We start from the raw sequence: 17,447 nt of genomic DNA, 5'->3' as shown, positions 1-17,447 counted from the left end.
GATACTTAATCTAATGCAAAGATATTTCTACATTAAAGATCAATGACTGAGATGATGCAAAGGAAACTTGATTTGAAATGACAGATTTTTTAAAAATATCATTTTGAAAAAAATTCACTGACCCTTAATTGATCAAATACTTTTTGAGGTCATTTTATATGAATGCAATAGTGTTCATTTTGTCAGCTATTTTCAATTTTAGTCTTAGTCCCATGTTAAATGCTTTTTGTTATTATTATTTTTTTTTCAGATTTTATCAATCAAATAAGTTTTAGTTGACTACAAGTGTCAACATTTAGTTTAGTTGTAGTCAAAAAAAATCCTAAGTGTTTTAGTCTAGTTTTAGTCGAAGCTAACCTGAAGTATTTTAGTCTTGTTTTAATCAATGTAAACTTGACATTTTAGCAATACGATTATTATTAAAGCGTCTGCAAAATGACTAAATGTAAATGTAGTGAACACACACACACACCCGGAGGAGTGGGCAGCCAATAATTATTAATTTTTCAATAACGTTTATTTTAATTCAAGTAAGCTTACTACAATAAACCTGGATTGCTTTTTTTTTTTTTAAGGGCAAAGATGTGTAACCTGGTTGCTGAAATCATGCCCACCTAGTTCGACGGTGGTGACAACAGCGGAAATCCACCTGTTGTGGTATTAAAGGTGAAAGAGAGTGCTGTACATTCACTCCCCCCACCGACAATTCCACTTTTTGTACCAGGCTGTAAACACATTTTATTCTGCTGTAAAGTTTGGCATTTTAACATGGGAGGTCTACGGGAGTGACTGTCTTTAGGAGCCAGCCTCTAGCGGCCAGTCGATCAATTGCAGTTTTAGTAAAGTTTACTTTTTTAATGCATTTTTAGTCTCGTTTTATTTCGTGAATGATGTTGATATAGCCTTAGTTTTTGTTTATTGACCTAACTGTCATCTCATCTTAGTCAGGTGGAAAAGACTTCTCAACGAACATTCGTCATCGTAGTTTTTGTTAATGAAATGAACACTAGAACAGCACACAAACAAGTGGGCTTTGATTTGATGACTTGTTTTGAAGGGCAGGGTAGTCTTTGTGAAGGGATGTGAAAATAGAAGCTTCTCAGTGGAGGCTGACAGTGCAGTTTAACGATGTGAGGTTAATTGATGTGTCTCTCCCCGTGAGATTTCCTCACCTCCGATTACTGCTGGAGGATAGAGATGTGCATGTCCTGACATGCTGAGCGCTCATCAGCAAAACCTCTCAACATAATGCACAATTTACACCTACAACAGGCATCAACCATCGTTCAGTCTGAGAGCAGTGATGTAGCAGCTTCAATGTTATTTTATTTGATTGGAGTTTTCTTTTGTTTTGCACAATATAACAAGCATCAACCATTAGTCAGTCTAAGAGCATTGATGCTTTTGCAGTGATCGTCATCAAGCGAGCAATAAAGGAGCAGAATCTCACATTTTGCAGTAGCTGTTGATGCAGTGAATACTTGAATATTTAATAGCGAGCTACTTTGAAATGGTTTCTTTTTTTATTAAGTTATAAAAAATATATATTTAATATTTCTCAAGGAGAGCTGTTTTGTTGACCATATGTTGTGTTCATAATCAACTTGTCATTCAGTTTGTTATGAAACAGCACTGATTCAGTATATAAATCACAATTAAGGTGTGTTTGAAAGCGTGTCTGTGTGTGTGTGTGGTTTACATCATTGCTCTTGCTGAGTCATTTGACTTCGAGGCAGGAAAGCCACCTGATGTTTTGTTCGCAGCAGGTGTGTGAATCACTGCATTATTATGCCTGATTATCCCACTGATTCAAAGCTATTGAGCAGCAGATTAAACCAGACTTATTATTTAAAAGCTTGGTTTATTAGTTTAGTCTGCACCCCTACACCGAGCGGCAGGCCTAAACAGCACTATTGACTTGCACATTCTCTGCATTTTTACAGAACATATTTTAAGACCCTGTACTATCCAGTACTGTTTTATTTTATTTTTACTTGAATTTATTTTGTTTTTAATTTGAACTTTTAGGTCAGCTATATACTAGTGTACGTATAACAGTTAAAAAAATAAAGTTTTAGTAGATGTATTAGTCTGTCTTTTCCAGGATGAGTGTGTGTGTGTGTGTGTGTGTGTGTGTAATAATTTTAATAATAAGTGTATATAAATAAGCAAATTGTATAATATTATAATTGTTTTAATAATATATAATCTTTAGCCATTTTAAAGTTTTTTTCGGTCATCCATATGCTAGTGTAAATGTGCTAAAAGTAATCAAAATGCTTTGATATATACATATTCAAATATACAGCCCTGTACTTACAGGAAATTTATATTTTATGCTAGAGTAATTCTAAAAGTTAATCTTTTTCTTCCAGGAAAATGAAAATGGAAACAAAAATACCATTGACTCATCTTGTCCACGGAGTTGTATTCTAAATTTTCATGGTTAAAGTGTTCAATATTTCTGTTGAAACAAGTACCGGCTTTTAAACATGGTCAGATGTTACTGCTGTATTCTTTTTGTTAGTAGAATAATCAGGTTAGCCAAATTGTTAGCATCGCTCCTTCATTGTGCACGTCAGCGCCGCCCTGCATGGTGTTGGAATTTACACGCCAGCGTTTAGGAAAGAACACTGGGTCAAAACTGCAGAACAGTTTTCTGTGTTTTAGCAGAAAATATCCGTCAGTATTGTGGGAGATTTGCATTGCACAGCACTTTTTCTAAGGAAAAGGTGTGTTTATGCAAATCAAGTTAGTCATATAAAGCATTTTGCTTGACAAGACTTCCCAAATGTGATTAGAAAGATGGAAAACCGCAGCATTCATGTTTAAATATGTCATCTAAACACACTACCATTTGTTGTTCCTTTTATTTTTTACTCTGTATTACATTTAAAAGTGACGTTTAATGAATTTGGATATTATCATATTTTAAATGAAATATTTTAATATTTAGGTTAAATAACGAGTTTCAAAAACATTTATATCTCAGTATGAGTGCCTTGATAATATTTAAATCATATTTACACAAATCATATTTGTTACATTTATTATGGAACAATGCAATGAAAAAGTGACGATTAATAAAATCCATTACTATTGTAAACCCTTGCGAAACTAACTGTCTGTGTAAATAGACTATTTAAGTGAACCAGAGATTCAACTGGTCTGTTTTCTCTTGCTGTGTAAATGGCAAGTCAGCCGTTTGATTTTCCATGTTGTCATCGCTGTAGATAAACCGATGGTTGATGGAGGGACCCTGGAGATACTAAACTGCACTGTCAGGTGCTCACACGGCAGATGAAGAACCAGAGAGCAGTGAGAAGTAAACTATCTGCTCTGAGTGTAGATGATTTGTTTTAATTGAATATTGTTATATATTCTCAGCCATTTTTCATTATGATGGAAGATTTGTTTATTTAAAACTGTAAATGGCCAGGTTGCTTGTGATGCACATGAGATCAGGATCCCTCTTCAGAGAGTTTCTGTATCAGACTGAATGTTTTTAAATGGAGTCCTCCGCTCAGGAGTGGTTTGATTCAGATGAGGCTAAGTTTCAGATGCGGACGGCGGTGAGGAACTCGACGGTTTTGTGGCCTCAGGCACGTCTGGTGCTTGAGACTCTGATGGTGCTGATGAGTCTGGGCGCAGTGATGGGTGAGCAGCACTCTACTCAACAACACTTTTTTTATGTGCATTTGCATTTTTTGCAGTTGATTTCTAACAATATCTGAGGAATTAATACGGTATAAGTAAGTCCAGATGATTTGTTAATTTCTATTAGTTGTAACACGGAAAAGGGAATACTTAATATGATTACTTTTCATGAAATGTATTGTTTTATACAGCAAAAATAATGTGGTAGATTTATGTTTTTTTATATATATATAGAGCTCATTATTTATTGCATAACAGGAATGATTCATTATATAGTAGGATAGATCATTGATTAATGTCCAAGTGTGATTGATGATGAGTGTTAATGAACTTCTAATATTTTTTATAAAGTGTTACCAACAGTAATTATATAGCATTCATGAAATACTTTGCTATGAATTTCAGAACTGAGAAAACTTTACTCAGTCCAAATATAATATAATATAATATAATATAATATAATATAATATAATATAATATAATATAATATAATATAATATAATATAATATAATATAATATAATATAATATATAAACAATTATTTATGTTATAAATTGCATATAAAAATTATTTGTAATTTTATTGTGCTTTTATTCTTTCTTGTCAGGAAACATTCTGGTTATTGCGATTGTTGCAGCCACCAAAACCTTCCACACTGTGACCTCCATCCTCATCATCAATCTGGCCATTAGTGATTTCTTAGTAGGAATAGGAGTAATGCCATTTGTGGCTGTTTCCATTATTAACAACGGATGGGTCAACTGCAATGTAAGTAGAAAATTCTTTACATTTTACATTTGTTTACATAGTGCTTTATACAGTACAAAAGGTTTCAAAGCATAATCAAAGTTAGTAAACAGGAAAATCATTGTTCATCCTGTAAAATCAATCAATTATGAAGCAAGTTCAGTTTGGCTATAAGCTGGTGGACAGAAAGCAATAGTGTCAATGTTGATTTGGTTCAGTTCAATTTCAGTTTTGATGTTTTTATAGTTAGTGTCTAGCTCAATTCAGAACAAACACTTTTTTCATCTTATAGAGTCAATAAAGTTAAATCAATAATATTGGATTTCTTTTAAACATTATCAAATATGAATACCTTAAATGGGAAGTGTGTAATTTCCCAAGTCCTAGCACTACTAAACAGATTCGCCACAAAGTCCCCACTATTTACCATTGGTCGACCAAACCATTTGTCCCACCCCCAAATTGTGCCATTGGCTAAAGCTTCCTGGACTAAACTGATTTTGTAACAATGGTTTCGAAAAAAACACTGTTTACTGTTCCTGTGGCTCAAACGGTATAGCATTGCATTAGCAATGCAAGGTTGTGGGATCGATTCTCAGGGATCCCATGTAAGGTAAAAAATATTAGCCTGAATGCACTGTAAGTCACTTTGGATAAAAGCGTCTGCTAAATGCATAAATGTAATTTACTTTAGTATTAGAAATTGCATGCATCACCTTTATTAGTGTTTTTGAAATCTTTGTACTCTCTCTTGCTCTTTCAGGATCTATGTCTGTATGTCGGCTACACATCTTCAGTCTACTGCACAGCATCAGTCTTAACACTTGCTGCTATCGCCCTGGACCGTTATTTCTCCATTGTGGACTGTCTGCGGTATGATTCCCGCTGCACTATTTGGAGAACAGCTTTGGCAGTACTATGGATCTGGTTGCAAGCTATGGTGACCAGCTGTCCTCCTCTCTTGGGCTGGAGCAACATTAGTTTCGTTGCTCCCATGTACAGCTGTGCAGTGAACTGGGCCAACAGCCCAAGCTACACCGTCATAATGGCCTCATTAACATTTCTTCTACCAGCTATAGTCATTCTGTTCTGCTATGTGAAGATTGTCCGTGTGGCACGGTACCACGCTAGGAGGATTCACAGTCTGGAAGAACATCTCCAACGTAACAGGACCCCATCTGTCTTGAATCTCCAACATTCATTCATGGACTCCTTCACGCCATCCAAGCTGGTGTACCATGTGAGTGGGAGGTTTGTGATGGATCAATTGGATGTTCCCGGTGAAATTTCTCCAGATGCACCATCTGAGATGTCTTCCAAGACAGCTGGTGGACGTCTGCACTCATTCTTGGCTCAGATCCACAGCAGTAGCCCGCAGAATCCCAACCAAACTCAACATCATGGAGTCTTGAGGTTGTTCCTGGTCATCGCCGCTTTCTTCTTGTGCTGGATGCCTTATATTAGTGTAGCTCTGGTGCAGGCCACCGAAACTGCCTTGTCCCGACCCAGCAGCCTTGTTCCCCCATCAGCAGTCACTTTTTCCTATTTGCTGGTGCTGTTCAATTCTGATATCAATCCATTGTTGTATGCGCTCCTCAGCAAGCGTTTCCAGGTTGCCTTCCAGAGTTTGAGATCTAAGATCCAGGCCAGGTTGGGGAGGATTGTAAGACGAGGAGGAGGAGTTGAGAGGTCTACAGTTGGAGGTGGAGGCGAGAGTGACCCCTCTGAAGGAACAACCCACTGCTCCACAGCACATTTCAGAAATGACGGAGAACCTGCGTACCCTTCTGTCTTCACTCTCAGCTCTCAGTTACCCAACAGCTTCAAGGAACGGCTGAATAATGTTCTTCCCGTGGCCACTTCTTCTCGTCCTGTCTGTCATAAATGTGGTGGACAAAGTTCTAGGATGGTGGACCACCTGCAGGTTCCCTCCAAACAGCATGAGCGGAACAGACTTCCTTACTCTGCTGCTACTAAAAAGAAGCAAGCCACGTTCTTTTATGGAAAGATCACAGTAAGAGTAGAACATGATATTTGCTGAGTTTATCACAGCTCAGCAAGTAATTTTAAATCGTAATAGTATTTTACAATGTTGCTGTTTTTACTGCATTTTTAACCAAATAAATGCAGCCTTGGTATACGAAGCTTTTTTTTTTTTTTAATATGTATTTAAAAATCTTAATTATTTCAATCGTTTGACCAGTAATGTATATATATATATATTTTTTTTTTTACATAAAATAAATATTTGTTAAACTTCTGTTTATATTGGTTTTATGTTATATATAGCCTAAATACTGTTAAATGGATAATTGTATGTACATTTGAAGCAAATATGTTTTTTTGCTTATGTGTTTCAGAGGGTTTTAAAGCAGAGTAAGTGACTTTCTTTTTTATGTGTTCCTACTTTCTGTGTGGATGAACTTGAGGTTATGCTTTGCTGACATGATTTCTGTTGGCTGTGGCGTCTTGTCTTGATTACTTGGTTTTACCCATGTTACATAATTGTGACATTCAGGTCAACAAATTAAATGATTGGATAAAACTTCTCTTACAAATCTCTTTGTCTCCTCTGATGCATCTATTCTACGTAATATACAAAATGACTAAATATTGAATGATTTTATCAACATGATTGAACCCATTCGAATGGTCTCTGTGAAATGAATCCTGTTCAAACAAACCAGAGTCTAGAGTCTGTAGGACTCTAAGCCTGCTGACATTTTAAACAGGACAAAATGTGAAGTTTTACATGGTACATGTGAAAACAGACAAAGCAGATCTGTTAAATGGATGTTTTCATTTATTTTTTTGTCGTCATTTTCCTCAAAAGTGATCAGAATGCATTTCGGTGTAAAAATCATTCCTTACAAAGGTTTACAATATTTTCTAGCAATAATTCCAGAGGAATACAATATATGTATTGCCATTGAAACAATGACAATGGGAGACAGTGCTGATGAGATCCTATTGCAAATCAAAGAAAAGGCATTGTCTGCATGCGTTTTCCTGTAGAACTAATTCCCTTCCAATGAAACAGTCCATAAGAAAAAAAATGCAATGCAGTGTTCAAGAAAGTCTTATGTGCAGAATGTGTTTTGTGTATGTAAAGACGGCGTTTCAATACCAGTCACCACCTTTTGCGGAGCACATAGTGTGGGTGCACTTTTCAGCAATGGTCATACATTCACAGGATACACATGGCACCCTTTACGCTAACACGACTCGCAGAAGTTTGTCTTTTCGGTTTGTCAATACTGCCCCTGAAATGTCCTCACAGTGGTTAGTATATGTGACTCAGAAAAATGTGATGGAAACCAATTATAGCTTCAGTATAACAGTCTGGATGCTGTCGTTTACCCACATATATCTTTGTTCACAGTTTAGGAGATGAAATCCCTCTAGACCTCAGTTGTACTTTGTATGAGGCCAGCTGGACGTCTGCTCTCCTCCAGCATCCCATCCAACCTCAGCACCACTGTATCCCGAGGCTATTCCTGGACCACCTTTTCTCCAAAACCATCCAGATTGCCGTTATCCAAAACATCTTCAGTCACAGTTTGGGAGGAGAATCCCTCAGACGCACCTTGTGCAAGGTAGAACTTTGTTGTATGAGAAGACGGCACAAGTTGCAGTTCTTAATGTCTATATTAATGTTTGGCACATGTTCTAATGGACACTGGCACTGGTGCCAGTGAAAGCTTTAAAGTGACGGACGTGTGTCCTCCGAAGGGAAGTTAAACAATCTCAAGACCAGCATGGACTCTTTATTGTGGAGATATTTTTTTATATTATGTGGGTCTCTTGAGCGGAGGTCTCAAGATCACACTACCTGATGTTTTTTCCAGTTGGGCCAGTTGACCGGTTACAACAAATACATATGTTTTATGACTTTACATACAGTTAGTGAGGCATGGATACATCTTTCCTTCATACATTGCATGGTGCTCATGTTTAGTGGAGTAATGATGCCTGAAATTGTATTACTGCTACTGCAATTTTCTCCTTGCACAGGCAGGTAGCACATTGGAAATAACACATCTGGCATTGACGTAACAATCAAACATTTTTAAATATAAAATGACTAAAATGGATAGCAATCAGTTTACATATATGATTTAAATAGTTATATTTATACTGCATATCAGATGGTCAAAATAAAGTAGCAATAGTGCATCAAAAGTAGAAACATACATCTACTGAAGATGCCACAACAAACGCTCTCAGTGTAAACCACTACATCGATTGTAATGAGAGCCATCTAGATTTATATAGATGCATGTAACCCAAACTTCTGTTCATTTACATTCAAGTTTTAGGCTTGTAAACCCCATGTGGAGAATAGGAAATAGGCTATGCATAATTAAATTACAATATAGAATATACATTAAATTAAGAAAATATTGTTGCAATATTTAATGTAATAATTATTAATTTATTAAAGTTTCAATGTGAGAATAAAAAACTATAAACGTAAAAAAAAATGAAAGTCTATAAACTGATTTATGGGCTGCTTTTAAAGATAAACTATATACCCAATGGCCCGTATGTTAGTAGTTTGAGACCCCCGCTCTTGAGTTTCAAATAAAAGACCCAAGTCATTGTTCAAATCAACTTACAGTTGGGAGAACTGAAAAACATTATTTGCCTTCGGAAAGCTTCTGTTGTAATGTGCATGATGGTAAATGATGGCATATGGAGCCTCGTTGAATGAGAAATATTATGGAATGAATGCTCTTTCCAGCATCGTCCAGTCACTGGACTTTGAATGGGAAAAGTTAAATGCGTGTCAGTGGGAAAATGTGGACATGGAGGTCCTGGCCCGTCGGGTCCAGTTGAGTCCTGAGCTGTTTGCAGTCTCAGCCGGCTCTACAGGTTGCTCCCGCTTTCTGAGTTTGGTGCCGAGCTCAATCAAACACTGATCCCAGTCCTCCGGTAACAGCAGCATCAGGAAGCCCAGACAGATGATGAACACAGCGATGAGTCGCACTGTGTTGAAGTGGATATCACAGGTGTTCAGGTCCACCACTACAACGTGAGCCAAACACACATTTAGAGCCAATTTTAATCCAATTTAAACCACTTTCAACTGGTTCAAAAACAGGTTTCTGAAAGTTAAAATCTTTTTTCATTTTCTAATTATTTCAAATGATTTTTAACCGTGACATCAAAACATTTTGACAGCAACACAAACCTTTTAAAACATACAGTATAATGAAGCTATGAGTGTAATATACTGACAAATATGATAATGTATGATTCTGTAGAAACCACAAGTGATTTTGATTCCATTTTGGTGAACTATCCCTTTAAATCAGTCAGTAGCACAAAATATACTTCTGTAAACAAGTTTGCTTTTTACTTTGTACAAAATGAACTCACTTGCATTGACTGGGACACTCAACACAATGCCAAGTGAAATCAGTGTAGGGTATGTTATGGCAATGCCAAAATTCACCAGAATATTGAACGCTGTAAAAGAAAAAAAAAATGCACTGTAAATGTCAAATACAATTGTGTGCATATTATATGTATAATACGCCTTTTTTCGGTCAGTATTTTATTTACCTAGTAAGAGTCCAGCTACTCCACACAGGTAGGCCCAGGGAAGATCAGCTATGGATGTGAAGTACTCAACATGTGTGAAGTACAGTATGACTGGCACAAAGCTCAATAAGACAAAGTTTGCACCACCTACAATGGTCAGAAACAGAGCCGCCTCTCCAAACTTGGCACTGCCCAAAACAAGCTTGAAAAGCACCTGAGGAATAAAAACAAGGCCAGGTCAGATTATCTTTCTTCGTCTGTGAATCGGTTCATTTAATTAATACATTTCAGTATGCTCATTCTTATGGAATTTTCACAGTATGCATATTTTACTTGTTCTGTTTTCTTGCAAAATACACATTTGGTTAAATACTGCTCATTTGGTGTTAGTTTTATTAGTTACATATGACTGTATGCAACTACATTAGCAAACTACAGCTTCAAAGCAACTTTCCCAATATTAGCCAGACTTAATATAGAAATGAACATGGTTTTAGCTTTCAAATGTCAGAAGATGTTTCTAGCTCATGATCAGTTGGAAATGTAAGACAACTGATGAGCTAAAACTGATCTTTCTGTCCAGTTCCCTTATTGATCTGTCCTTTTCAGATGACCGCAGGAGTTGAAAGTACATTGCAAATCAATCAAGACAAACAGATTAGTGAGGTCATTTTAATTACAGAAAACAAGGCACTCCCAGGACACCTCAGTACATGACTATGTATGTAAAGAGATGCAGTTATTGATAAGTATGGTTTCAATGACACAAAACCTAATGACACGACTGTACTGAAAAGCATCTGATGAATAACGAAAGGGTCTCGATTGTTACCTTATAGAGGGCAGAGGCAGATGCAGAGGCCACTACAAACGTTATGCCGATAACAGAGTGACTGTGAAAGCCATCAGCGTAGGTCAGCATCACGATTCCAGCGATGGCCAGAATGGCAGCAACAATCTTGTAACAGAACAAAATAAAGGTCATTGCGTTCACATTGTGTTATGTCAAACAGCACAAATATTGCCTGTAGAAAGAGAGAGAGAAAGAGGTTTTGAGACATTTTAAATATAGCAGGGTTAGTGCAAAATGATCTAGACAATAATTTCTCATGTTTTAGGGAAATTATTTTAGAATGTGATCAATACAGCCACTTAATTAGATATAGACTGTATATAACAGATATAATCATATATCATATATGGGGAAGTCGTGGCCTAATGGTTAGAGAGTCGGACTCCCAATCTAAAGGTTGTGATTTCGAGTCTAGGGCCGGCAGGAATTGTAGGTGGGGGCAGTCCATCTTCAATACCATGACTTAGGTGCCCTTGAGCAAGGCATCAAACCCCCAACTGCTCCCCGGGCGCCTCAGCATAAATGGCTGCCCACTGCTCCGGGTGCGTGTTCACAGTGTGTGTGTGTTCACTGCTCTGTGTGTGTGCACTTTGGATAGGTTAAATGCAGAGCACAAATTCTGAGTATGGGTCACCATACTTGGCTGAATGTCACTTTCACTTTTCACTTTATATATGACTACTTTTCTTGGAGAACAGATCATGTCCTTCAGAGAATATTGATGATAGAAGTAAAAAAAAAAATTGATTATCAAACTCTTTCATTTTTATCATAAACCTTTCTTGTTATTTCTCTTTTCACACAGATAATGAGAATTCAAGGACGTATGACTCTACCATTATATTTGATGAAACAGGCCTGCTTTATGCATGCTTTATGTCTGTGTGTGTGTTTGTGTGTGTGTGTGCGCGTGTGTGTGCATGTGCGTGTGTGTGTGTGTGTGTGTGCATTTGTTTACATGTGTGCCCAAATGAAAAATGTTTCCAGAGCGTAGCTGAACTGAGTGCAGTACAGAAACATTATGAGGGTGTCAGAAAGACTGATTACTCCCACCTAACGTCTCTCCTGAACAGCTTTCCTCTAGTGCTCTTTTCCTGCTCTGCCTTTTGTCTTGGCCTGGCTCACTCTGTTCTGTGTCCTCTGTTTGCAGGATTGTGGTTGTGCATTTATGTTGTTATATTCATATTACTTTACCATAAAAATCACAAGCAAGAAATAAGGAATTGATTTATATAAATATGGAACACCATAACTCAAAGAAAGGAGAGAAACTGTTGAGCTGGAGGTCATTTTTAGTTTCTGTTACACACAGAGATGTTACATACAGTATCTGAACTGTATCATGAACGGAACACTCTCTTTAAATCACATGAGTTAATGCTCTCTCTGTCATCTTATAATGTTCTCTAGATGAAAACCCACTTAACTTCTACTGCGCCATGGACGTCCAAAAACCCTGACTCACCAAAACCTGTCCAGCACTGCAGTGCCTGTGTGTGTGTGTGTGTGTGTGTGTGTGAAAGAGAGTGGAACAGGAACTCAAAGAGACAGAGAAAATGTTACACAGCACTTTGGTTCCTTTGAGCCGAGAAAAGAAAAATGGGAACAGGAAGTAGGAGAAAGGAGGAACACAAAGGACGAATACAGGAAAAGGTGATTGTAAAAGCAAAGTATTGTACTGTGATGGCACTGCTGACTCAGGGGATTACACAGATAGATATATCACTTTGGCGATTACTTACTGTGAAAAAAATCATCAATATTTAGAGTTTTATTTATCTATCCAACAATCCATTCATCCGTCCACTCATTCACTCACCCTGACGCCCATGAAGCGATCCCGCAGCACGATCCAGGACAAGAGAAAGACGAAGGCCTTGTTACAGCAGAAGAGGGCCGATACATCGGTGCTGTTGATCTTTCTCAGAGCCTGAAGGTAAAGGTAGTTCGTCATAATCCACAGTAGGCCGAAAGGGGCCACTTTAGTGAAGAACACCTTTGCCGTCAATCCATCGTCCCCGAAGAACCGACAGCACTCTCTGAAATATCACAGAAACAAAAAACGTATTCATTGTCCTCCGCACATAATGCACATTCAATCTGTCTTATGTACATTAGGCTACCATTCAAAACTAAAGGGTCAGTCGATTTAAAGGGGAAATTAACACTTTTATTCAGCAAGGATGAATCAAATTCATAAAAAGTGACAGTTGTAGAGCTTTTTTCGATCTTAAAGTGTTTTTCAAAAATTGAGATTTTCAAATTTCTAATATGGATTCATATTTTGGAATCGTTACTGACACTTCTTATGGAAAGTGTGTCCTTTATTTTCTTTGAAACTCCCATTTATTTTTAATCATCACTGTTAGTAACGCAGAGTAACGCAATTTCAAGTCTCTGTATGTATGGGCTGAACATGTGGAAGATTTGACAATAAAGCAGACTTGACTTATTTTATATTTAGAAAGGTTTTAATACTGAAGTGCAGTTTAAAACAAACAGAAAATGCATTTGTTTTATTTTAAAATGTCTCAGTGTAACCACTAGAGTTTAAGGGGCAGGGTCTTATAGAAAAAGGTGCAGTCAGTTTTGGGATCTAAGACGTGACTCATTCAGAGCTGGATGTTACTACTATGAGAAACTATAAAAAGAAGAGATTTCTGAGTTGAGTGAACTCAAAGTGAGTGTGTGCTTGCGGCGTGAGAAGACGGCGTAATGGGTGGCTACACTGGCTCGTGGATTGTGCTCCTGACGATGGGTTTTTCATAAGTGTTATATCGTGTCTTTGGAATCGGTGAGTATTCAATAATGTTTCACATTAACATAAACTCAAAAAATTCACTTAAGTAGACTGAAATCTCACTTTGGTAATCTGTTTAATGTGTTTTGAATAATTCATATGGTTTGCAAATCTTCGTTTGCATCGGGCATTCATTTTTTGAACTGAAGCGTTTGGATTACAACTGTGGAGATTTGATTGATTGGTTGTTGTGTTTAAGTGTTGATTTGCTGGAATTGATTCATTTCGAAAAAAGAAAAGAAACAATGGGCAAAAGAGTTTAGCTTTATCAATTAAATTCTTGTGGCTTTCCTGAAAAGAAAAGATCTGCAGCTAGGCAAGTGGATTTACACTGGAACTGTAGTCACATTTTGAGGCAGTATTATCACTTTAAGTGTAATCTGAGATCTAATAACTACTGTTTAATAAGTTGGTAAATCATTCATGAATTTAAGCCATAACATTGGTGAAAAGGCTACACAGTAAATACATTTCCATAAAAAATATTAAGCAGTTTCTAATGTAATAAGAAATTGTGATGAGCACAACGTCAGTGTATTAGAATGATTTCTGAGGATCATGTGACATTGAAGACTGGTAATAAATTACATTCAAAAATACAAACAGAAAAGAGCTGTTTTACATTGTAATATTTCACAATATTATTGTTTTTATTGCATTTTTGGTCATTTATTTGCAGTTCTGATAAGAAACTTTTGAATGTTAGTGTATTACAAAAAAAAATCAGTAAATGCTTCTTCGTACTTTGTTATATGGATCTCAGGCTCAAAATGAGTACTCATCATTTTACTGCACTTTCAAAATCTTTCTCTTTAAAAAAAAAAAAAAAAAAAGCTTTGTTCCCTCAGTGAAAATGTTCAGTCTCGAGTAGGACATGATCTGATGAAAAATACAAACAGTGCTTGCTTTTACTTTCCATCATGGCCATTACACTCAGAGCGGTCTTCAGTTCACCTCTATGTGGGATAATGAACTGTAAATACAACTTAGAGTAAAAAGTAAAATAAAGAAATTACTCAAGCTTTCATTTCAATTGCTTGAACTGTGTCCTTATGTGACACTTTGTATCTTGAAGATCCCATGTCTGTTAGCTTTTAAGCCATCAATAAGTGAAAATAAACAATTTCTCAAAGCTCAAATAACTTGTGGTGTCAGATGGCATTTTCCCACCCGTCAGTTTCTGTGCTTGACAAATATATGACTGTCTGAACATATCAGTTCAATTATATTTTCCAGTCTTCAATGTCTTGGAGTTACAAGTAACTGCAGTGCTTCCAAATCAGGGAAAGAGAGAAATGAAGCATGGCTTCCATCTATATGCTGCTTAAAACGGGAAATTGGACTAAACCATTTCATTCAGGAAAGAGGGTCCTTTATTCTTTTTACTTGTTTCAGTGATTTAATTGCCAATTAGTTCAATTTTGGTAACTTTTTTATGTAAATATTGTGAGTATTATTCACAACTGGTTATGGTGGTATTTCACTACTGGTTATGTGACAAATAAAATGCTGCAGTATGTTTACTTATTGTTCCTCAGTGGTATGAATTATATTTTAAAGTGCCCCTATTATAGATTTTTTTAAATTACCTTTCATGCAGTGTGTAACACAGCTTTACGTGAATGAAAACATCCTGCAAAGTTTTAAATCTGAAAGTGCCTCATGTATAAAGTTATGGTCTATCAAAATAAATCATTAAAACTCGTCGTTTTTAAATGTCAACATGAAACATTAGCATACTGCTCCTTCAACTTGTTGGTCTTTTAGCGGTGGTTGGTCTGAATGATAATGCAAATTTATTCCTTGTCACTAGGTGCTGCTTTTAGAGCGGTAAAATAGCTGTTTCCCCAGTAATGCTGTACACAGAGCAGCACTGTGCTCACAAACGCTGCTTTATCAGGCATTATGAAATGGAAATGAAACCAGTCGGTCCAGTTAATTTTTGACCATGCATGCATGTCAATCTGTTGTTTGAGACTCCAAAACTAAAGTATAATCCTTTCATTACCCTTAATATGAGCACTTTAAAGTTGAAAAACCTACATGCTTATCAATCTGTCCTGTCATCTTACTGAATTTAGTTATGGATAGATCTATGGTTTATTTCAGTGGTTCCCAACCCTGGTCCTGGAGGCACCCAAACACTGTGTGTGATGCAAAACGTGCAGTGTTGGGGTGCCTCCAGGACCAGGGTTGGGAACCACTGGTTTATTTAATAGAATTGTCATTCTGAAACCAAAAAAACAATGTTGTTCAAGGAAAATGCCCTTTAAATCACATTTGCATTATTATGCAGTCAGAGGTCCATTTACTTAAATCCAAAGTCTCTGTATAGTTTACTACATTTCATGGTTGGCTGACAATCACTATTTAAGGTCAGCATATTGGCTGATACTCACAGACTTTGTACTCCACAGCTGGTTTTTACACTTTAAATGCTGTACTGCAGTGCGGCTAATATTGTTTTCTCCTGTATGATAAATTGCTTGGGCTTTTCCACATTTTCCACAAAAGTATTTGCTAAGTGATTAAATTAAAAGAAGCACTTCCCAAGAAACTACCGTTTTATTACTTTGGCCTTCTTAGACAGAGCAGTAAGATATTTTTCAACAATGACTGAATGAGCAATGAGCCTGCTTAGTATTCAGCACATAGAAGATTGATGGAGAAACCCGGAATGGACAAACTGTCCGTGCATTAAGCTACAGCATGGAATTTCCTCAGTGTCCCCCTTAAGAGAAAGTTATTTCACTAAACCGATTCATCAGATGTCTGTGCTGCTCAGCCAAAACAGTTGCATATTTCAGCTCTACTACATTTTAATCTTTTGCTTTGCCCCAGAACCTAATAAGCTGTGTATTATTCACCAAGAAGGCAATCCCAGAGTACACTGCTGGATAAACACAATCTCACGGGACCTGATTCTTACCTAAACCTCTGTTTTGGCGTCTGTCTCTCAGGACTCTTGCACAGATGGCCGATGTAATACAGAGGAAAGAAAAGGCAGTTCCACGTTGTGGCGAACCATGTGAGAGTGAACGGTGCGTCGTACTGCTTGAAGGTCAGCTTGGCCAGCTGGGTGGAGCCTGCCCATGATGAGCACACGCATATCACCATGGCCACGCCCCATATTGCTTTTCGCACTTGGACGGCTGTCACTCGCACACAGCAGTTTAATCTCTGCTTCCCTGCCCCTGACTCCGCCCCTGCTCCGGCCACCATCGCCTGTCCATCGGCAGTGCCCACGATGTTCTCCCTCGGCCGGTCCTCCCCTATAAGTAAACAAAATGACATCAGTTGCTGATTTATGAGCTATTTTATTTGCATTTTTTTTATTATGGATTAAAAATTGCTATGAAAAACAGCAGATTCCACTATTACAGAGAAGTACATTGAACGTTTTCAGTGATGCAGTACAAATTTGGATGCAGTATCTACAACTGAAGGTACTCTTGTTGTAAATATCATATTTTCACATTTTTGGGCTCTCATTACATGTCTTTCAATTGGGTCATTTTAACTTTTGTATTTTTTTAATTTATTTATTTATTTATTTTTTGCATGTGACAGTTTAATCTTAGAGCTTCAAAAGATGGAGAGACTAAAAAGTGTGGATTTTTATTTTTATATCTTTATTTTATATGTATTTGCATTACATTAGGCTATAGATATGATAAAATTGTAAAAAGAAATATATATTTTTTTATCTGCACTACTGTTCAGAAGTCGGTAAAAATTGTTTAAATGTTTTTGAAAGAAGTCTCTTATTTGATAATTTATCAGATCAAAAATTCTGTAAAACCGTAATATCGTGAAATGTAATTACAATAAAAATATTTTCTA

The 17,447-nt window shown here is 36.8% G+C and overlaps 2 protein-coding genes across 3 annotated transcripts in view; one reads left to right on the top strand and one right to left on the bottom strand.

Moving 5' to 3' along the window:
- Positions 1–3,509: 3,509 nt before the first annotated feature.
- Positions 3,510–6,445, top strand: LOC127970449 (5-hydroxytryptamine receptor 1D). Its single transcript, XM_052573039.1, has 3 exons — positions 3,510–3,657; positions 4,265–4,425; positions 5,168–6,445. Exons 1-3 carry the CDS (start codon positions 3,510–3,512, stop codon positions 6,443–6,445), a joined length of 1,587 nt encoding a protein of 528 aa, XP_052428999.1.
- Positions 6,446–7,189: 744 nt separating this feature from the next.
- The window catches only part of LOC127970803 (putative thiamine transporter SLC35F3), a 48,436-nt gene continuing 38,178 nt past the window's right edge, over positions 7,190–17,447 (bottom strand). For both annotated transcript variants that reach the window (XM_052573539.1, XM_052573540.1), the window contains 6 exons: positions 16,534–16,876; positions 12,624–12,843; positions 10,784–10,909; positions 9,973–10,165; positions 9,787–9,876; positions 7,190–9,432 (listed from right to left, as the gene is read on the bottom strand). In XM_052573539.1, the coding sequence (XP_052429499.1) occupies positions 9,194–9,432; positions 9,787–9,876; positions 9,973–10,165; positions 10,784–10,909; positions 12,624–12,843; positions 16,534–16,876 (1,211 nt within the window). In that variant the 3' untranslated portion in view covers positions 7,190–9,193. The remainder of the gene's footprint in view (positions 9,433–9,786; positions 9,877–9,972; positions 10,166–10,783; positions 10,910–12,623; positions 12,844–16,533; positions 16,877–17,447) is intronic.

Source organism: Carassius gibelio, chromosome B13 (assembly GCF_023724105.1).
Source record: "Carassius gibelio isolate Cgi1373 ecotype wild population from Czech Republic chromosome B13, carGib1.2-hapl.c, whole genome shotgun sequence".
In the NCBI taxonomy this organism is placed as follows: domain Eukaryota; kingdom Metazoa; phylum Chordata; class Actinopteri; order Cypriniformes; family Cyprinidae; genus Carassius; species Carassius gibelio.
The sequence above is the reverse complement of the archived record's forward strand: the minus strand, read 5'-3'. Positions and strand labels throughout refer to the sequence as shown.

Excerpts from the sequence above, each read along its gene's own strand:
- LOC127970449 (XM_052573039.1), top strand. The coding sequence starts at position 3,510 with ATGGAGTCCTCCGCTCAGGAGTGGTTTGATTCAGATGAGGCTAAGTTT. Across the intron at positions 3,658-4,264 it reads GAGTCTGGGCGCAGTGATGG|GAAACATTCTGGTTATTGCG; the intron begins GTGAGCAGCACT and ends CTTTCTTGTCAG. Across the intron at positions 4,426-5,167 it reads ACGGATGGGTCAACTGCAAT|GATCTATGTCTGTATGTCGG; the intron begins GTAAGTAGAAAA and ends TTGCTCTTTCAG.